At 42.8% G+C, this 20,192-nt stretch overlaps 1 protein-coding gene across 7 annotated transcripts in view; it reads left to right on the forward strand.

Annotated features, from left to right (window-relative positions):
• LOC147014140 (gamma-aminobutyric acid receptor subunit beta-3-like) overlaps window positions 1-13,191 on the forward strand; it is a 272,785-nt gene extending 259,594 nt beyond the window's left edge. For 6 of the 7 annotated variants that reach the window (XM_085851840.1, XM_085851844.1, XM_085851841.1 and 3 more), the window contains one exon: window positions 11,629-13,191. In XM_085851840.1, the coding sequence (XP_085707966.1) occupies window positions 11,629-11,997 (369 nt within the window). In that variant the 3' untranslated portion in view covers window positions 11,998-13,191. The remainder of the gene's footprint in view (window positions 1-11,628) is intronic. The other variant, XR_015050658.1, reaches the window with a different exon arrangement.
• Window positions 13,192-20,192: the final 7,001 nt, after the last annotated feature.

Here is a 20,192-nt window from a genome sequence, read left to right on the forward strand (position 1 = left end):
CCAGAACCAAGCTGTCCAGAGACAAACACCGCCCGGATGCGACCGGAGACATACAACGCCTGGGGACGTCCGGAGACAAACACCACCCGGACGTAACTGCAGCCAAGCTGTCCGGAGACAAACTCCCATCAGGACATAATCACCGCCCGGACGCATCTGGAGCCAAGCTGTCCAGAGACAAACTCTTGTCCAGACATAAACACCGCCCAGACACATCTGGAGAAAACTCCCATCCAGACACGTCCAGAGACAAACACCGTCCAGACATAACAACCATGTCCGTCGTCATCCAGAGACAGACAGACAGACAGAGAGAGAGAGAGGAGGGGAGAGTGAGAGAGGTGGGGAGGAGGATGCTGCACTATATTGGGAGGGGGTAGAGCAAGGATGGGACAAAGAGAGAGAGAGAGAGAGAGAGAGAGAGGGAGAGAGAGAGAGAGAGAGAGAGAGAGGTGGGGGTAGGGGAGTAAGATGAGAGAATACGCTATGCTTTATGAACAACACACACACACACACACACACACACACACACACACACACACACACACACACACACATTAGTACTTTGCTGAAATCGGCAGGTTGGAGTCAGTGTGATTACCGACTACAGTACGTACTGTATACAACCCAAAAACCTTGAATAGCTTTCACCAAAAAACAACATTGCATTTACATTGATGATTCAGGGATATGTTCAAAAAACTACTCTTTCGAAAAAGCTGCTTGTGACAGGTGGAAAAAATTTGGCTCAGTAATTTAGAATACGTGTTAATACAGCAAACGGCTCAGAAATCGGGTGTTATTTCACAACCACTCGCTCAGAATGATGGAACACGAACCACTCGCAAGGGATGATGGAGCACGAACCAATCGCTCGGGATGATGGAGCACGAATCATTCGCTCGGAATGACAGAACACGAACCTCTCACTCGGGTGGAGCACAAAACACTCGCTCAGGATGATGGAGCACGTGCCACTCGCTCAGGACGACGGAGCACGTGCCAGTCGCTCAGGACGATGGAGCACGGACCACTCGTTCAGGACAATGGAGCACGGGCCACTCGTTCAAGACGATGGAGCACAGGCCACTCGCTCAGGATGTCGGAGCATGGGTCACTCGCTCAGGACGACGGAGCATGGGCTACTTGCTCAGGACGGGGGAGCACGGGCCACTCGCTCAGAATGACGTGCCACGTCAAAAGCATCTGCAGTGAGTGAACGATTCGCTCAGAATGACATAGCACTGTACCGCTGTTGACTCTTAGGTGCTCGCCAAGTGGTTTTAGCACTCAAGCAAGCACTCCGATAAATGGTTGATAAGGAACGGCCGGCGAGGCTGTAGCTGCATGCCATATAGGATCTCTTTCACTTTAAAGCCAGTCTTCACCACGCACGCAGCAGTTAATGAAATAAAAATGAATGAAAAACTATGGATAGGCAGTCCCTCTGGGGGACAGGGTGCGAGATCTAGCAGTGAAATCATGTAGCTCAGTGAAGCTCGTTAATTTTGGCACGTTCCTAAATTTTTTGTTCACTCAACATAATTCTCCAAACAGTAGAATAAGATAACTTTTATGCTTTGGAAATTTCACATTTTCTTGTGTATGTCTGGAGAATGAGGGAACATAGACTTGCACGCTTAAAGTAAATAGGAGTATCAGCTTAGTTATAAGACTCGTTATTTCTTTAAATTATCAGATTTCACTCCAGATTTTGACACTTATTTAGTCAGGACGATATCTGATCCTCAAAATCGAAATTATATTTTGATGATATACTGTACTTAGTCCGTAAGAGAAGATCATGGAAAATCTTCTCATATAATGCATGAAATCACTCCAAGCTCCGAATTTGAAAACTATATCACTAACAAAAGTGATGTATACAGCGATTCGTGTATACATCACATTCGATAATATGAGTGTGAAAATGAGTGAGAAAAAGTGGTGAGTTTGGCCATGTAGTACGAGTGAGAAAAAGTGAAGAAAATGGAAAAAATAACTATCGTTAAGAAATCGTTGTGGCCTGTTCCAAGTTAACGCATGGTTGAGCAGGCCAAAAAACATGGCAGCTTCAGGTCCCAGCGAAGTTACCTAGGATACACCTTAAAACCCCAAAGAGCAGTGTGGCCAAGGATGCACCTGATAAAGAATATAATTAAATAAGGCCATTAATTATCTTCAAAAGGGGTGTTTTAATTAAACCAAACAATCAACAATTTTCACTCATTCACTTCCTTGGAGTTTTCTTAGTGTGCATGCAAAGTTTCAGGCTGCTAGGTTTCATGGTTTTGGAGTTATGAAGGACACACACACACACACACACACACACACACACACACACACACACACACACACACACACACACTGACATTTATTTGTACAGATATATACACTACATGGCCAAAAGTATACCGACACCCCTTCTAATTTGTGTATTCGGCTATTTCAGCCACACCCATATTGCTGACAGGTGTATAAAATCAAGCACACAGGCGTGCAATCTCCACAGACAAACATTGGCTGAAGAATGGGCCATAATAAAGAGCTCAGTGACTTTAAACGTGGCACCGTCATAGGATGCCACCTTTCCAACAAGTCAGTTCGTAAAATTTCTGCCCTGCTACAGCTGCCCCGGTCAACTGTAAGTGATGTTATTGTGAAGTGGAAACGTATCGGAGCAACAACAGCTCAGCCGCGAAGTGGTAGGCCACACAAGCTCATAGAATGGGACCGCCGAGTGCTGAAGCACGTAGCGTGGAAAAATCGTCTGTCGTCGGTTGCAACACTCACCACCGAATTCCAAACTGACTCTGGAAGCAAAGCACAAGCACTGTTCGTCGAGAGCTTCATGAAATGGGTTTCCATGGCCGAGCAGCCACACACAAGCCTAAGATCACCATGCACAATGCCAAGCGTCGGCTGGAGTGGTGCAAAGCTCATGGCCATTGGATTCTGGAGCAGTGGAAACGCGTTCTCTGGAGTCTGGCAGACGAATCTGGGTTTGGTGGATGTCAGGAGAATGCTACCTGCCCAAATACATAGTGCCAACTGTAAAGTTTGGTGGAGCAGGAATAATGGTCTGGGGCTGTTTTTCATGGTTCTGGCTGGGGCCTTTAGCTCCCGTGAAGGGAAATCTTAACGCTACAGCAGACAATGACATTCCAGACGATTCTGTGCTTCCAACGTTGTGGCAACAGTTTGGGGAAGGCCGTTTCCTGTTTCAGCATGATAATGTCCCCATGCACAAAGCGAGGTCCATACAGAAATGGTTTGTCGAGATCGGTGTGGAAGACCTCGACTGGCCTGCTCAGAGCCCCAACCTCAACCCCATCAAACCCCATTTTTTGTATACCTTGTTGAGGCTCGTATGAGAGCTAACACACAACGCACAGCAAAGTGGGGGGGGGGGCATGAGACAAGAGGGGCAGGAGTGGGAAGGACAAAACAGTGGGGAACAGAGACATGAGGAGATCTGTGAAAGGGAGAGGAATGGGGTGGAAAACATGGAGTATACAAGATGAATATTGCAGGGACTTTCAGGAAGGAAAGCAGGGAATTTGACAGCAGGAAGGACAGCAGGGTTTGGGGTGGATTAACGGGGGTAAAAAAAAACCCGAGAATTTGGATGGGGAACGCGATAATAGGTGGTGGTGAACAGCTGTTTTGAAGGCCTGGAGGGAAGAATGGGATTAAATAGAGTGAGGGAGTTTATTCCAAAGGTGGGGAAAAAGAGGAATTAAAGAGTGAAGGTGAGCAGTGATTCATGATTTTGGTAATATTACCAGAAGGGGGTTGTTGGCGGACCTTGAGCGCTCTGCGGAAATGTGGTGGGGCCAAATTGCAGACAGAGCAGAGGGGGTGAGACCAGATAAGAGACGGTAGAAGACAGAAAGACCACCGACCTGCCTGCGGAGAGAGAGTGAGAGGCCCAAAGACACAGCTTCATTGTCGGAGATACCAATTGTCCGAAATGCCTTGGTTTCCACAGCGTGAAGCCGAGAAATGTGAGAGGCAGGAGCACCAGCCCAGAGGAGAGAGCAGTACTCCATCAGGCTGCGGACAAAAGTGTTGTATGTGGTCAGGAGCTCAGGTGGGCCAAGGAAGGACTTAGCACGACGGAGGATTCCCAGTCGGCGACTGGCTTTTGAGGCGAGGTTGGAAATGTGGCTTTCCCAGGAAAGGTCATGGCAGATAGTGGGACCAAGAAGCTTGAAAGAAAGGACTTCTTCCAGAGGATTGTTGAGAAAGTAGATGGGGGGGGGTTCCAAATGGTCCTTTCGGAGAGACATAATGAGAGTGTGAGATTTGTCAGAATTGAAAGACATGTTCCACGTGTTGGACGAGTTTGTGGTTTTACGCAGATCTTCAGAGAGTGAAGAAATTGCTGCTTGCCGGTCTGAGGGATGACAGATGGTACGGCAGAGGGTGGAGTCATCAGCAAACAGATAAAGAGGATTTTCCAGAGAGTCGGAGAGGTCATTGATGAAAACCAGAAAAAGAGCAGGTCCCAGAACGCTGCCTTGAGGAACTCCTCAAGGTGTTCCTCAAGGGATGAATCTTTGGGATGAATTGGAATGCTGACTGTGAGCCAGACCTTATCGCCCAACATCAGTCTGACCTCATGAATGCTCTTGTCGCTGAATGGAAGCAAATCCCCACAGCAATGTTCCAACATCGAGTGGAAAGCCTTCCCAGAAGAGTGGGTTTGTTATCGCAGCAAAGGGGAGGATCCAACTCCATTTTAATGCCCATGATTTTGGAATGAGATGTTGGGCGAGCAGGTGTCCACATACTTTTGGCCATGTAATATATATATATATATATATATATATATATATATATATATATATATATATATATATATATATATATATATATATATGTATATATATATACACACACACACACAGACACATATTGATATATAATCATGCACTTATTATGCATGATATATTATACATCCATCCATTGGGAACACACTCTGTGCAGAGCGTTGGTGCTGCCTAAGCAGTCTCCTTGGATATTGGGCACAATCCTGGACGGGTCGCCACTCCAACACAGGATACCAGCAAGCTGGCACTCATTTTTGCCGACCTCAGAAGAATAACAGGTCGAATCAACCCCACCTGGAATTAATTCAACTGAGAAGTGGAATTTGAACTCAGGATCCTGGGATCCCAAACCCACCACCATTACCATTAAGTCAACACCAGCCATGTGGGTGATATGAACATTGGAAATGTTGTTTTATTTGCAACACCTTGCACAACTCTTTCACCACCTGCCCTGTGAAATGTGTCCCTTGATCACTTGAGATTTTGCAAGGTATTCCAATTCTGCATATGAAATATTTCCTCAAGATTTTTACAACCGTGGTTGCATCCGCCTTTCTGCATGGATAAGATTCTCCTCATTTAGTGAACATGCCAACTATGACAAGCACATATTCATATCCACAACATTTGGGCATCTGAATAAAATTCATTTGCATATGTATGAATCGGCCTGATGGTGGTGGCTGTGCTACAGCATATAAGACCCGTCGCTTCACTGACAGGAATACCAATCTTTGCTGCAATGGCTAATCTATGGGGCAAGAACAAAAAAGGATTCCTGGGAGAGCTCCTGCCACCCTGTGCGGTGATAACCAGCATCGCAAGTCAGCATTTGCAGTTTTGTCACGTGTGCCTCTGATGGACCCAAGCATAAACCTTCCTTTTTCCTTTTTAAAAATTGTTTTATTTTTATTTTTGCATCACAAACCTCCCTGGGTGTTCCCTGAATCCACCGTTGTTAGTTTCATTGAAATCCGTTAATCTGTTCTCAAGTTATAACACGACAAACAGACAGACAAACACGGATCCTTTTATAATGTAGATCACACACACACACACACACACACACACACACACACACACACACACACACACACACACACACACACACACACACACACACACACACACACACACACACACACACACACACACACACACTAGCAGTGAAAAGGAGGCGGCATGACTTCCTGCTCATGCCACCTCCCTCTCGCCGAGGACAGAGGGGGCCGAGGGCCGCGTCAAGTACATCGGTTTGGAGGGCAGTGAGGACCAAGCCAAAAATGGAAACTTACATGGGACGAGCTGTGCACGAGGCGATTGAGCTGGATGATTCAAGACCAGGAAGGGCTCCGTTGATGGCAGCATGGCTGGTGAGACAGCTTGGTCCATGAGTCATGGTTCCTTGCTCTGGTTAAGCTGGATGCTTTGGGGCTGAGGGTGAAGGGGGGAGGGGATCCGTTAGGCATGGTATGGATGGGTAGACGACTTTGTCCAATGATTCGTGGTTCCTTGCTGTGTTGAAGATGAATGCTTCAAGACCGGGTAAGGCTCCGTTTGGCCTTGGGAATTCGCGGGTGGTGGTGGCGGCAAAGCATGTGCATGGATCGTGGTATTCATGAACACGTGACGTGTTGTGCTTGTGTACACACGTTATGTGTGACATAATAAACACACGTTGTACGTGACAAATTTCACGTTATACGCCCTCGTTATATGTGACATATTATACATACTGTTGCGGCTCTGTGAAGCCGGCACTCCTCCAAGGCAATGGCACTCAATATATAGCAGTCCCAAGAAAATTATTTCATTAGTATTCGTTCAGTTAGCCCTGCCAATATGTCTTGTCGGTATGTGGGACACGATGCGTTGCATCGGGCTTTTAGTTAGGTCTTCAAGTCCCTTTGCTATTCTTTCATCTATTTTATTTTACTTCAACTTCACACACGACATCTTCACACATGCATGCATGCCACAGACCAAACAGGTGACGTCAATGGAGAGTCTACACGTGCCATTTCCTTGTTCACACTGCAGGCCATTCCCCAGGCAAAAATATCATTCCTTTCGTGTCGTAATTCTCTGTAGACTACTGTAGTAGGAGCTGTTCCCAGCTATAGTACATGAGAGTACTACTCTCATCTACTATAGTTCTAAGTGTAGCATTTTTGCCTGGGCCACCAACGGCCATTTCACCTCAGACCCACCATGCTCACCAGGACGCTACAACCCTCACGACAATCACGACGCCTCCCAAAAATCCTCACAAAAACCTACGCTCGACCTCCTCGCTGCAATCACTACAAATGCTTCAGCCTCCACCACAACCACTTCAACTGCTCCGAATGTTTCAACGTCCTTGCCACAAACAGCACAGCAGTTCCCAACCTCACTACAACCGCCGCAACAACAGTTTCTTCCCTGGATGCTCACCGCGGTCCTTTGGAATGCCGGGGAGTAGAGGACATTGCCAATATCTGCGAGTTGGAACACATTGGCATGCAGCTCGAAGCGCAAATATGCGCGGAGGCTCGTTCAATGAGGTCTAAGTAGTCCTGGCGCCCTGCTAAATCACAACACTTCATTGGAGCCTCGCGTACGTTCATGGCCGGAGAGCACTCCCAAAAACCTGCGCCCAATATAAATCCAGTTGCTTTGTTGCGTGGCCATGCCTGGGAGCACATGAAGCCATCTTTGGCTCTAGAGTCTGGCGGGGCAGGGCTACTTCTCAAGGTGGCATCTGCATGCCAATAGAAGCACTCAGTTATGCCTTCAGGGCATTTTTATCCGATCTTTGGCTCCTCCTTCGCCCTGGCACTATAAAATAGTGACAGAGGTCTCCGAGACAGACGTTCTCCAAGTCAAACACCACTCACTAATAATTTCATCATGACCATTAGCATTCACAGATTTTCCCCCGTGCTATGTTGAGCTATCCTCTCACACGTCTGACTCTCCCATCTGCTGTCTCATCTGCTGGAGACGCAAATCACTGAAATAGCAATTACAGAAACGCACTCCTTTGCGCCTCCTCTTTTGCATCACATTTAAACCTCCTACTCATGCACCATAGATACCCCCACTTTTCTTCCCTCCTCCTCCCTCCTCAGTGAATGAGAAGCGCAGGTCCGTCGGCCACGCCAGGTGTTGAACGAAGTCGAAATCCCCTTAACTGCCTCTCCTCTCTAATTGCTCTAATTGCTCTAATCTCCTCTCTAATTTAATTTCTTGCTCTCTAATTACCTCGTGTGGGTGTGTGTGTCTGATGGCACCTTTAATGTTCGCATAAGATAAAAATCTGTAAGTTCTTTAGATCAGTTTAGCCAGCCCTGTGTCTTCGTTTTTGTCCTTAACTGCATTTCTTTTGCCGCACCCCACAAATCCTTGTGTTTCCCTGCTGTACATATTGCCTGTAATAAAACCCTTTTGATTATTGCCACACATACTTTTCCTCACCTTTATTTACACCACTGCTTCCCAATTCCATATCCAGGTGATGCATGGCGCTGAAAGAAGGGAGTACTCAGTTTTTACTCCATTTGTTTGTTTTCTTGCTTTCTTGTTTGTTTGTCTGGGTGATATCTTAGCCATCCTTTGAGCTAGGAAGTTGAAATTTGGGGACAAATGTGAAGATGTGCTTGGGCAAAAATATATATTTTTACTTTTTTATTAATCAATTAATTGATTAATTACTTAATTATTTGCGATTTATTTATTACTTATTTATTTTATTTCTCATCTGTGCAAGAGCTCAGGCACCTTTTGAATGAGGAAGCTGATACTTGGACACGACAGTGAACAAGTGATTTGGCTGTAAAGGGTATTTTTCATTTATTGATTAATCAATTAATCATTCCATTGTTTATTTTTCAATTACTTAATTTTCCAAAAGTTACACATTCGGATGAAACATTGGTGGTTTAGGTATGCTATTCGGCAATTGATTCAGAAATTAATTATTTTATGATAATCATTTTTTTTTAATTATGCAATTAATTCATTAATCAATCAATTATTGTACACAGCTCCCTCCCAATTCCGACTCCATGTGCTGCAAGGTGGCATTGCCAGGCACCGAAGGCGTCCCGGTGATGTCGCACCCTGGAGGATTTGTTATTTATTTATTTATTTGTTTGGCAGGGGGTGGTGTACTTTAAATGTACCGCTACTTGTAAATAAATTCCTTGTGTCAAAATGCACTCAGCCCGTTTCGTCTTTTCCTTCATTGGTCCTGCATAGTCTGCACGTTAGTTTATCTCGGAAGTTCTACCCCATAATTTGCTCTTGTTCGCTAGTGCACACTCACTGTGTCACTCGACAGTAATCCGGGTGTGCACTGAGGGCATGAGACCCCACTTGGTTCAGCTGTCCACAGGTAAGGTATCACGCGAGGTAGTGTAACCCTGCCAGGATTGGCAGTGCCAATCGGCGTTCGTGGTTGCTTAGCAACCCGCTGGTGCACAGATTTATCTGTGCCTGGCAGCCTCTGGACCGGATGTTCGGGAGATCCGAGTGTTTCCCCTCGTGGCGAGCCTCGAACCCCTAGTCCGCAAAAATATGATATAATCACGTTATACATGACATATTGCACATGTTATAAACATACATTATAAATACTAGTGCGTGCCCGTACGTGTGTGCCCGTACGTGTGTGGCCATACGTGCAAAAAAACCCCAAAAATTAATTGTGACGTCAATAGTGACGTCATAGCACCGTGTCCTGTCATTGGTTGATGAATAAATGGCCGTAACTTGGGAACCGCTTGTCCGATTAATATCAAACCTTGAAAAGGCACATACTCAGGTCCCCATCAATATACCTGGCAAGTTTCAATTAGATCGAACCAGTGGTTGTCGAGAAACGGCGGTCGCAGACACACACACATAAAGACAGACAGACACACAGAGATTGCTGGAATTATAGATAGATTGTACATACAAATATTACACACACACACACACACACACACACACAAACACACACACACACACACGTTGATAATTTGAGACCTGAGAAGACTCCGTTCCACCTTCTGACACCCGCATATGGAGATACCAACCAATTTTATTTGTCTAAACGCTTCCCAGCACTCACTGTTGAACTCTTAAAGTTTGACGAAGATCCGCTTGGCCATCTCTGAAAATCTTGGCGACATACAGACAGACAAACACATAAACATCTCAGAGTAATGCTGAAGAAGCAGAACAAAACATTTTCAATCTCATTTTATTGAAAGACTGCATTATGACTTGTGTCAACGTTGTCGTTAACAAAGATGCACTAAAGGTAAAGAACAGAAATATTGCCAATACTGTTTGAGGGAAGGTAAAATCCTGATCAGCAATCAAAACAATGGATGCCATTGGGCGATAAAAGCTAATGAATAAGGGAATGAAGTAGAGAAGCCTTTATATTCGTTTTAAATCTGTTCAATTTTAGATATTTATGGCGGTTTTTGTCACAAAAGATATCTGTGCAGTCAAGTGCATTGAGGGGTGATGAGACTTTTGTTTAGAGATCGAACACACGTTTGAGTTGGCGCATGAGAAAGCAGCGAGCATTCTACCTGTCATCGTTGTGTTGTGTTTAAATCCCAGAGTCAAAACATCATTGCTTATGATGTGTCGTATATCATTAAGGGAGCTGGTGAAAGTTTAAAATGGGATTGTCAAATAAAAGCTGCTCACTGTAACAAATAGCCAGTCATACTGACGATGTCGTTTGTCTTTGCTCGTTTCCATTCACCGTTTCCTTGCAAAGTTGCCATAATGGTCATGGTAAGCCTTTTGTTTTGAAAAATTGCAGCTTTTAGCACTATACTTTATTTGTTTCAATTCCAATCAATGTAATTACCCAGTGAATGCGAGGGAATTACTGCTGAGATAATCTTGAATTTCCATTTTGAAAATTGCCATTTGACCTTCTCTGGATGTCAGCTTCTGGTTAAAAGTTCCTCTTCAAATACAAATTAAGAACATCTAAAAATGATGCAAACTGCACATAATTGCTGTAATATTGAGTGTTTCGTTGAGGTATAATTAACAGGTCCAGTTCACAGATTCACCACTAAAACTAGCTACGACTCGAATGGATACATCAATAGGTTGTGTTTTAGTTGTTTCTTTCATTCAGCCTGATCACAAGAGGAGTCACCGGACGTGCCAAGCTCTTCCATGAATGTCGACTTGTGAACATAAACAACGTCTGACGGCTCTGTATATTTTTACTGTATATTTGTTGCACACATACTGGACTTATTTGAATGACTTCATCAACTGATCTTATTATTATGATCATAAACAGATTGGGCCTGTCAGGATGATGTAGAGGTAGCACACTTGACCTTGAGCTCTCCCGTTTGGGTTAGATTTCCGACCCGACTATAGGACTGTTGGACTGGTGCAGCATAGACAGGGCGTTCCATCACAGTGTGCCGTTGGTCAGATGGACGTTAAGCTGGGTGTCCTGTCCACGAGCATTAGCTGGGCAATCTCACGGCGTCATTCATACAGATAGGTGAATGTCACCACCATCCTGGCCAAATTCTAAATCCCTGACCAAATGTGTAGAGGCACTGTATCACCAATGATGCAATCAGTCACCCAAATTTGTATTCAAATCTCGGTCTGAGATACGTTCATTAATTGTACTTCTTTTTTTTTTTTAAACAGAGTTAAAACTGTTTATTTGTGCAATCCACAAAAATGTTTAGCTAATTTGTTAACGCTCTTAATTGGGTTGTAAACAAGTGTAGAAATAACATATGGTCTTTTCCTGCTTTATTAGACGGACTCTCAAGGTAACATCCTGCTCACTGCACTGGAGATAAAGAACGAGATGAGATCTGGTAACCCTGGAGATGGTGCAGAGAGTCAGACTCCCGCCGCCCTATCTGACCCTTGTGGAACAAGCCAAGGACCTCAATTCGACCCTGGAATGCAATGCCGGAATCCAGTGACCCCGGCACTTAGCCATTCATCCATTGCCCCATCCTGCCGCTCTGTCAAGAAAGGTCTTCACCGGCGCTCATCTCAGCTGAAGATTAAGATTCCGAACCTCACAGATGTTAACTCCATTGACCGTTGGTCACGGTTAATATTCCCTATTGCATTTGGCTTTTTTAATGTTGTTTACTGGCTCTATTATGTAAGATAAAACATTGACTTGGGGACACATCACACCTTGTCTGGAGTTATTCTGGTGGCATTTCATATTATTATTCAAACCTGTGAAATTCCGAGCTTTGTTCCTTCTTTACTTAAATTGTTGTAATTTTTTTTTTCTCTCCTAGAAATATTGAGCCTGAGAATGTTGTATCCTAACATTCAGAGCCATGTCTGCCCCTGAATTTATTGAATCTAGGATCCACAGTGCCATTTATTAGCTGTGAAAACATTCTTGTTGTGCTCATAGTGTGCTGTTGCTTGCACAAAACAATGAACAGGGTGGTTTTAGCATTCCATAATATGCTTTCTAACATTCCAACAAAAGCAGGGCCTGAGAAGCAATAAACAAACTCTGTTTAAGAACGGGTAAAGACAAAGCACAGACAAAGTACGCACTAATTACGAGCGACAATGTTTGTCTCTAAGCTGTGCTATGAGATATTGTAAATCCCTGTCCATTTTGCACTCACCATCATGTAAAGACTCGCCATTGCTTGCGATGAACGTGCATTGCTTGCAATGTCCACATGAACACATGAACCTTATGCATGAATTTTTTTAACCATACTTTATCTGAGGTCATGCTTAACCTATTGCTGCTTTGTAAATAATCTACAAGAGAAAAAAACAAAAAAAACAATCGATTACCTGCGTGCTTGTAAATAATAAGCGTCTATCTCAGTTGTCCGCTGGTTTTGAAACTTGCACAGATTGAAAGCGAGACACTCTGATTTGGCTTATTTATACTTCTTCACTTATTATTAAAGTACTTCCAGCCTCAGGTTAACTTTAATCAAGGACGAGAAGAAGACGGTGACTCGATTTCGTGGCAAATTAGTTTTTAATCTCAATTCAATACCTGATGGAAAAAAAGATTAAATTTGCTAAATTTTGTTGTTTTTTTAGTTCACACATTTGATTTAACGAAGATCAGACCAAACTACATTTTTCTATATGTTGCTTTGAAGGCTTGGAAATATTGATTCCTTATTATCGACCATTTTGATGAAGCTTGGCATTTCCTGAGTTATTCGCGTGCTGCCACCGAAGTCTTGCTTTGTAATCCGTGATTTTTTTTGGACAGAATGCATGATAGAGCATGTTTGTATCAACCTACGAATATGTAAAAATGTAATATGTCTCTGGAGAAATTGAATATATGAGAATAAATATTGAAACATTTCTTGCTTTGCTTTTGACGAGTCTCGTGTTTGTGAAAAGGCCTTGGATCAGAGTCATTGGCTGTTGAAGCACAGTACAAATCATGCAGGTGCCTGACAGGTGTAACCTTGACAAGTCACACATTGCCAGGAAGCTGTGACTGTAGCATTTGACACTTCGGGCACTGGGTGCAGCACACCATGCCAAAGTGAGAACAGCTACAAAATCTTCACGTGTACCGGATGACCTTGGAAGGTGGACAATAGACATGATCTGAAGGAAACTTACAAAGAGGAAGAAACTATTTGTTTGTTGTGCCGGTGTCACATCGACAACCTATGAACTTAATCGATAAATTAATTCTATGCGATGGACTTTGGTATTTTCTTTTCTCTATGACATCAAGATACATGGAAGAGCAAAGTAATGGAGGTTATGAACTGTGACAGTAATGCAGCAGGACAACTCTTATACACTAAGCAAAGGAATGAATAAACAAGAAAAGCAGGAGAGGGGGAAGGAAACACATCAACTTGCAAGTAAGAAGGTTGGGTTAAGAAGACTAAGTGGGGATAATAGAGATTATGAGTAATGAGGAGGAATGACAACATGATTGTGCACAACCATTCCGAAGGAGGGAAGAGTGGTATAATGCAGCCTCTGGAAGGTAGTTCCACATATGGGAGAAGTGAGGAACGAAAGAGTTGAGGTGCGCTGTCAGCCTGGATTTTTGAAGTTTTAAGTTACTGGACAAATGTATACATTCTGTAGTTGTTGGGGAGGATCAGAGGGCCAAGAGAGCTTAACCAAAAGAAAGGCAGTAAAAAAAAACAAAAAAAGAGGTTACCAACCTGCTTGTGATGCGAGCGCAGCAGATCTTGCACTTTGGCCTCATCGTGAAGTTTTGTTGATTTTTTTCCAGGTGCCAAGTGTTAATTTTTTTGTGATGCCAAGTTTTTTTTTTAAGGAAAGACTGGAATGACTGAGGATACCCAGTTTGTGACCAGCTTTACTCTACGGCAGCCCAGAAGAGGTCATGGTTGGTGCTGAAGCCAAGAAGTTCAAGAAACTGAACCTCTGAGTGGTTGATCATAGACAAAGATAGGTGGATTAATTTGATGATCCTTCCAGAGTGATGAGGTGAGGCTGTAAGATTTTCTAGGATTGGACATGTTCCATTTATCAGACCGGCACCTAATAATTTCTAGATCAGCAGAGAGAGAGAGAGAGAGAGAGAGAGAGAGAGAGAGAGAGAGAGAGAGAGAGAGAGAGAGAGAGAGAGAGATGCAGCTGCTGTCTGCTGAGTAGAGGAATGGGGTGCTATATGGCCTAATGTGGAGTTGTATACAAAAAGGAAGAGAGGATTGGTTGGTATTTGTAGCAGAGTTGATATCCAGAGCATTTGAGATTATTCATATAGATGAGAAACAACAATGGGCCCAAAACACCTTCTTGGGTAACTCCAACCTCCACTGGGAGAGGGAAGGAAGGGTTCTATTGATACCAATGAGTTGACTACAGGAATGTAAGAAGTTGGAATTCAAGGAGGAAGGCAGCCTTGAATGCCACAGGTAGAGAGCTTGGCAAGCAATACAGGATGCCAGACTGTCTTGAATGCCCAAGATATGTCCAGGCAAATTATGCCGCCATCTTGTTTGAGATTTTTTGACAGAATCTGCAAACAGGCCATTTGAGGTGAGGGAGTGGATGGCAAGGGGGTGGGGGGAAGGGGAAACACCAGAGATGGAGTGGACAAGACTGTATCATGATTTTGAGTAATGAGACTGGCTGGAGAGTTCAGCCTTTATATTTGTAAGATTATGTTTTCTAGCTTGATCAGGATAGACACACTTGTTGAGAGACTCATGGAATGAACTAAAGTTGCCTTCAGTTGGGCCAACTTTCCATGTGGAGAAAGCAAACTGCTTGACTGCAACCGCCTCACCAAAGGATTCAATGTGCCAGGATCTAGACTCTAGACTCTAGAGGATGGATAAGATTTTCGTAGGTGGGATTGGATAAACTGGTGCATGAGAGAAAGTGGGCTTTTGCTTTCCCTTTGGAATTTAGATAGACAATGACCTCATCTCTGGAGTGGCGAGAAACGGGTTGGAGAGGGGAGATACACCAGAGATGGAATGGACAAGGCTCCACCATGATTATGAATAAAGAGACTGGCTGGAGAGTTCAGCCTTGAGATTTGTAAATTATATTTTCTGGATTGCCTGAGGATGAACACACACTTGTTGTGATCCTTTCAGTGACTGAAAGTTGTTCTCAACTAGATTAACCATCCAGGTTGAGAAAGGAAGCTACAAGACTGCAATAGTCTTACCATGAGTGTCAGTGTCCCAGGGCCAAGAGGATGAAAAGTATAGCCATAGACGGGATGGGATAAACTGGTGCACAAGAGAGAGTCATCTCGCTTTTGTGAAAGTATACCTTTGAGGAATCGACATAAGACGATGTGGAGATAGCAGCTCAATCATTTGCAGTCCATGCCAGTTTGCCTGTGCAGACAGCCATGTTCTGTGTTGTTGAGGTCACTCAATAACATTAGCCAGAGACATAGGGGCTTTGATAAGAGGATGGTCAGAGGAGCCAAGAGAAGCAGATGTTGGCTTGAAACATTGTTGTTACCAGTTCTGGAAGGGATGACATACCCTGATCAGAGATGCAGGATTATAACATCATAGAATGGGTTACGTCCTTCTTGAGGCCATGAAAAGCAAGGCCCTTAAAATCAATGGGATCTTTCATGACGAAGCTGAGTATCTCGGCTTGTTACTTTCTCATTGCAGACATGTTAGAGGCCTCTCTGTATTCTACTGCCTCCTTTTTGTCTTGCACCCTCTGCCCTCTCTTAGCTCTGTCCCTCCCAGACTTCTGCAGGACACATACGGTCTGCCAGCAACCCCTCTTTTGGTCAAACTCCCAAAATCCAGGCACACTGTTCACCTCCACTATTTTTCTTCTTTTCTCTTGCCTGTGGAATCAACTTCCCAAGTCTATTCAGTTCCATTCTTCCCTCCAGGGCTTCAAGACACCTTTTATCGATTACCTCAGGTCATCCCCCATCCATACTCATGATATATTCCACTCCCAAGTGACCCCATTCCCAAGCACTCCCTTTTCCAGTTATTGTGATTTTTTCCCCTCTACCTTACGCCTTTTCGTTTGTTAGTTGCCTGTTGGTTTGTTCCTTTTCGATTTCATCCCCGCTTTCCCCTTCCTCTTATTTCTGTGCGTTTCAGCTTGTGTGCAGCTTGTTCAGACAATGTGTCATTTTCCCTTCTCCCCTTGATTTCACTCTCACTCACTTCTACTCTGCTATTAGTGTTTCCCCTTTTCATTTTGTTCCTTTCCATTCTGCTCTTGCTATTCCACAAGCCTCAATCATATGCACAAATTTTTTTTTTTAAATAAGAAAAAGACCCACAGATTCATAGAAGGCCTTAGCTGCAATATATTGGCTGATAGTTGCAGCAGAGTTGATATCCATCCAGCTGGAATGGTGACAGTTTAATTTCTGGAGACGAGGAACAGAGTTTTGGGATGTATAGTTATGAGTGTATTAATGTTGAAGGCAATGGAGGTATTCGTATGTGGTGTACAGTAAAGACAGACATTTGATGTTGCGGAGTAGAATGTGCAGCCAGTAGTGTAGCAGTGGGCTAGGAATTAGTGTGGTGCACATCTACTACTACATAGAAGCACAAAACAAATGAGGATCTTCTTAGAGAGAGAGACAACTCCAATAATGCAAATGTAGTTCCATAGTCAGAGCAAACAGATTCCTTCACACCACCTCTACAAGTCTTGCTTTATCACATCACATCTCCAAAACACCTTATGTGATACACAATTTGGTCTTAGTGCCCATATAGCCTGTGCCTTCTTCAAAAATGTCCACATCTAAGATAGCTTTGACTCCGTCAAAGCAAATGTAATGCCAAGATCAACCATCAAAATCAACCGTGGACTTCTGGTTCAGGATTTCTCCACATGTGGGTTTGTTCCACAGCTACTCCTTTGACCTGAAACAAAGTTTAAGTTTTCTGAACCAGATCCGTTGTGTTTTTGTTATTTATTGGTTCTGTGTGCTGTTTTTATTTTCATCAAATTTTTCCCATGATAAATCGTCCCTTGTTGTCGATATTTGTTGAATTCATTTTAATCAACAGTCTGATGGAGTACTGCTCTCCCCTCTGGGCTGGTGCTCCCGCATCACACCTAACTCGGCTTCACGATGTGGAAACGAAGACATTTAGGATCATTGGTATCTCCAATGCTGAGGCTCTATAAGCCTATCCCTTCCCCATCGCAGACAGATCGGTGGTCTCTCTGTCTTCTACCACCTCCTTTCTAGTTTTGCACGGTCTGCTTTTTCCATGCTTTACCCCCCCCCCACCCCCCAAGGATGCACACAGTCCACCACCAACCCCCTTCTGAAAACTATGCAAATCTCAGGTCACTGCTCACCATCTCACAATTTTTAATTCAGGCTGTAAAAGCAAAATGTGACAAAAGTCAAGGGGTGTGAATACTTTCTGAAGGCACTGTACATCCAAATTCAAACCCCAAACCTTTGCCCTCCATTTTTATTTTCCATTCACAATGTTGCAAAAGACACCCTCGAACAGCATAAAAACATCACATTGGCCAGGCCTGCTTCTTGATAAAGATGGCCATTTTGAAAATAGCTCCATGCGATGAGAAAGACAATGTAATGCAAGCTGATGTGGTGACATATGGAGAGACAAAGCTCTTTCTTCCAAGAAAAATGGCACTGGAGCAGAGACATCCCATGGGATAAGGCCTAGGCCATATTGTGGTTGAAGTTTAGCCCAAAAGTCATCCCAAAAAGCACCTCTCGTAAAATAAGCTTCAAGGCTCCTGGGAATGGTGAATGTGAAGAGATGTTGCACCAGCCATGCAATAAAAATAGCATTCCATCTCACCAAGCCAACATTTTTATCACCTGGAATAACAACACATCTCAACAAGGAGACATTATAAAAATACACTTTTGCTATTTTCAAATACAACAATTATGGTCAACCTCCTATGAACATGTTTCTATATAGTATCAGTGGATTGCAATTACTTTTATAGATACACTTAAAGGTAAACAATCTAGGATGATGATAATGTTGCGATGAATTATTCGTTTTACGATTGTAAAATTAATCATCAAGGGAAATATTTTTTTCGAATCATCATGTGACAGTACCATATTTTATTACAATCCGGTTTGTCATTTCACACGAATGAAAAACAAGATCATAACATCAAAATGTACTTCAATTTTTGTTTATTTTTTTGTCAACTTCAAAAAACATTTATTTCCATAGTTGCCAATATAAGTACCGTAAAAAAATATAAGAAAGTAATATTTCCCAAACTTGGTGAACTCGGAAGGATACAATCAAAATAACAGATACAGAGGCAAATATGGCTCGGCATATTCACAAGTCGAGGCTTGTATTGATATGTCTATGGACTAACAACATAAATGACAAACGATAAATTCAACCAAAACTAAGGAATGACAAATAATTAGCAAAAAAAAGGTCAAGAATACTGTGAATAAACAGATAAATAAACAATGAAATAACAATAAGGTGAAGAGTTGCAAAAGTGAATAACAAATCAATGTGTCAGAAAGGAAACTTTTTAATAATAGGAGATCAAATTTAGTTGAAAAGACTTAAACCAATCCACAGATGACTGTACCTTTATTGCTCCATCAACACTATTCCAAAGACGTGACCCATAATAACATCGTGTATTAATAGAGTACGATGTGCGAGTGAAAGGTAGAAATAAGTTATATTGTGATTGAGTGAAATGAGTGTAGATATCATGGACTGCTGTAAAGTAAGATGAAAAGACTTGTTGAAGAAGATTGTTGAGATGCTTGTACATAAACATCCCTGAATGTAATATATTAATGTCAAAAAGTGTCAAAGTGTTAAGTTTGGTGAAAAGAGGTGCAGTGTCGTCTTATGGATGAGAATGGGTACAGATCCTTGTAGTGCACTTTTGAATAACTGAGAATGAGTGCAGCTAATTGATACCAGAGCATGCCCAGTCAATGTTACAATAGTTCAGGTAAGGGAGAATTATGGTATTATACAGAGAGAATAAAATACAAGGAGGAAGGAAGGTACGACGTTTAGACAGTACGCCCATGTTTTGAGAAACAATCTTAGCAGTCGATGAAATGTGATTCGTCCAGCTAAGTTTGTCATCTAGGGTAACACCTAAAAAATTTTGTGGATTGAATAAAAGTAATGGGTTAATTGTCCATATAGATTGAAGAAATTGTATCAGGCAGAGGTTTGGTGAATTTTCTAAAGAACATACACTTGGTTTTATTGGGATTTATGGAAAGTTTATTCGATTGAAACCAGGATGAAACGTTAATGAGCACATGATAAAGCGTAATGACCAAAGAGTCATAATATAACAAGGACTGGAATACATGATAGTTGCATCATCAGCAAAGTGAAAAAGATAATAAAGAAGAACAAGTATGTAGATTATTAACATAGAATAGGAAAAGAAGAGGTCCAAGTATAGATTCTTAGGGAACTCCATGGCTGATAGGTTTCTATGAAGAATTAGAGCTTTTTAACCTCTGTAAATTGTTGCCTACGAGTAAAAAAAGTATTTAAACCATTCAAGAGCACAACCTCTAACACCATAAAAATCAAGTTTGGAGAGAAGAATATTCTGATCAATCGTATCGAAGGCTTTGGACAAGTCAATGAAAACACCAGCAGTATACAATCTGTCAGAGAAGTAATTTGAAATTAAATCTGTCATATGAAGCAGAGCCATATCTGTGGAGGGTTTACTACGAAAACCAAACTGCTGATCAAAGACGATGTTAAATTTCGGTGGAAATTTGGTTATAGGGTTATAAACAAGCTCTCCAAAATTTTAGAAAAACACAGAAGAACACATATGGGTCGGTAATTGTGAATGACCTGTCGATCGCAACTTCTGAAAAAGGGA

The sequence above is a fragment of the Eptatretus burgeri genome, chromosome 13 (genome assembly GCF_056783735.1).
Source record: "Eptatretus burgeri isolate ZD-2024b chromosome 13, Ebu_testis_v1, whole genome shotgun sequence".
Lineage (NCBI taxonomy): Eukaryota > Metazoa > Chordata > Myxini > Myxiniformes > Myxinidae > Eptatretus > Eptatretus burgeri.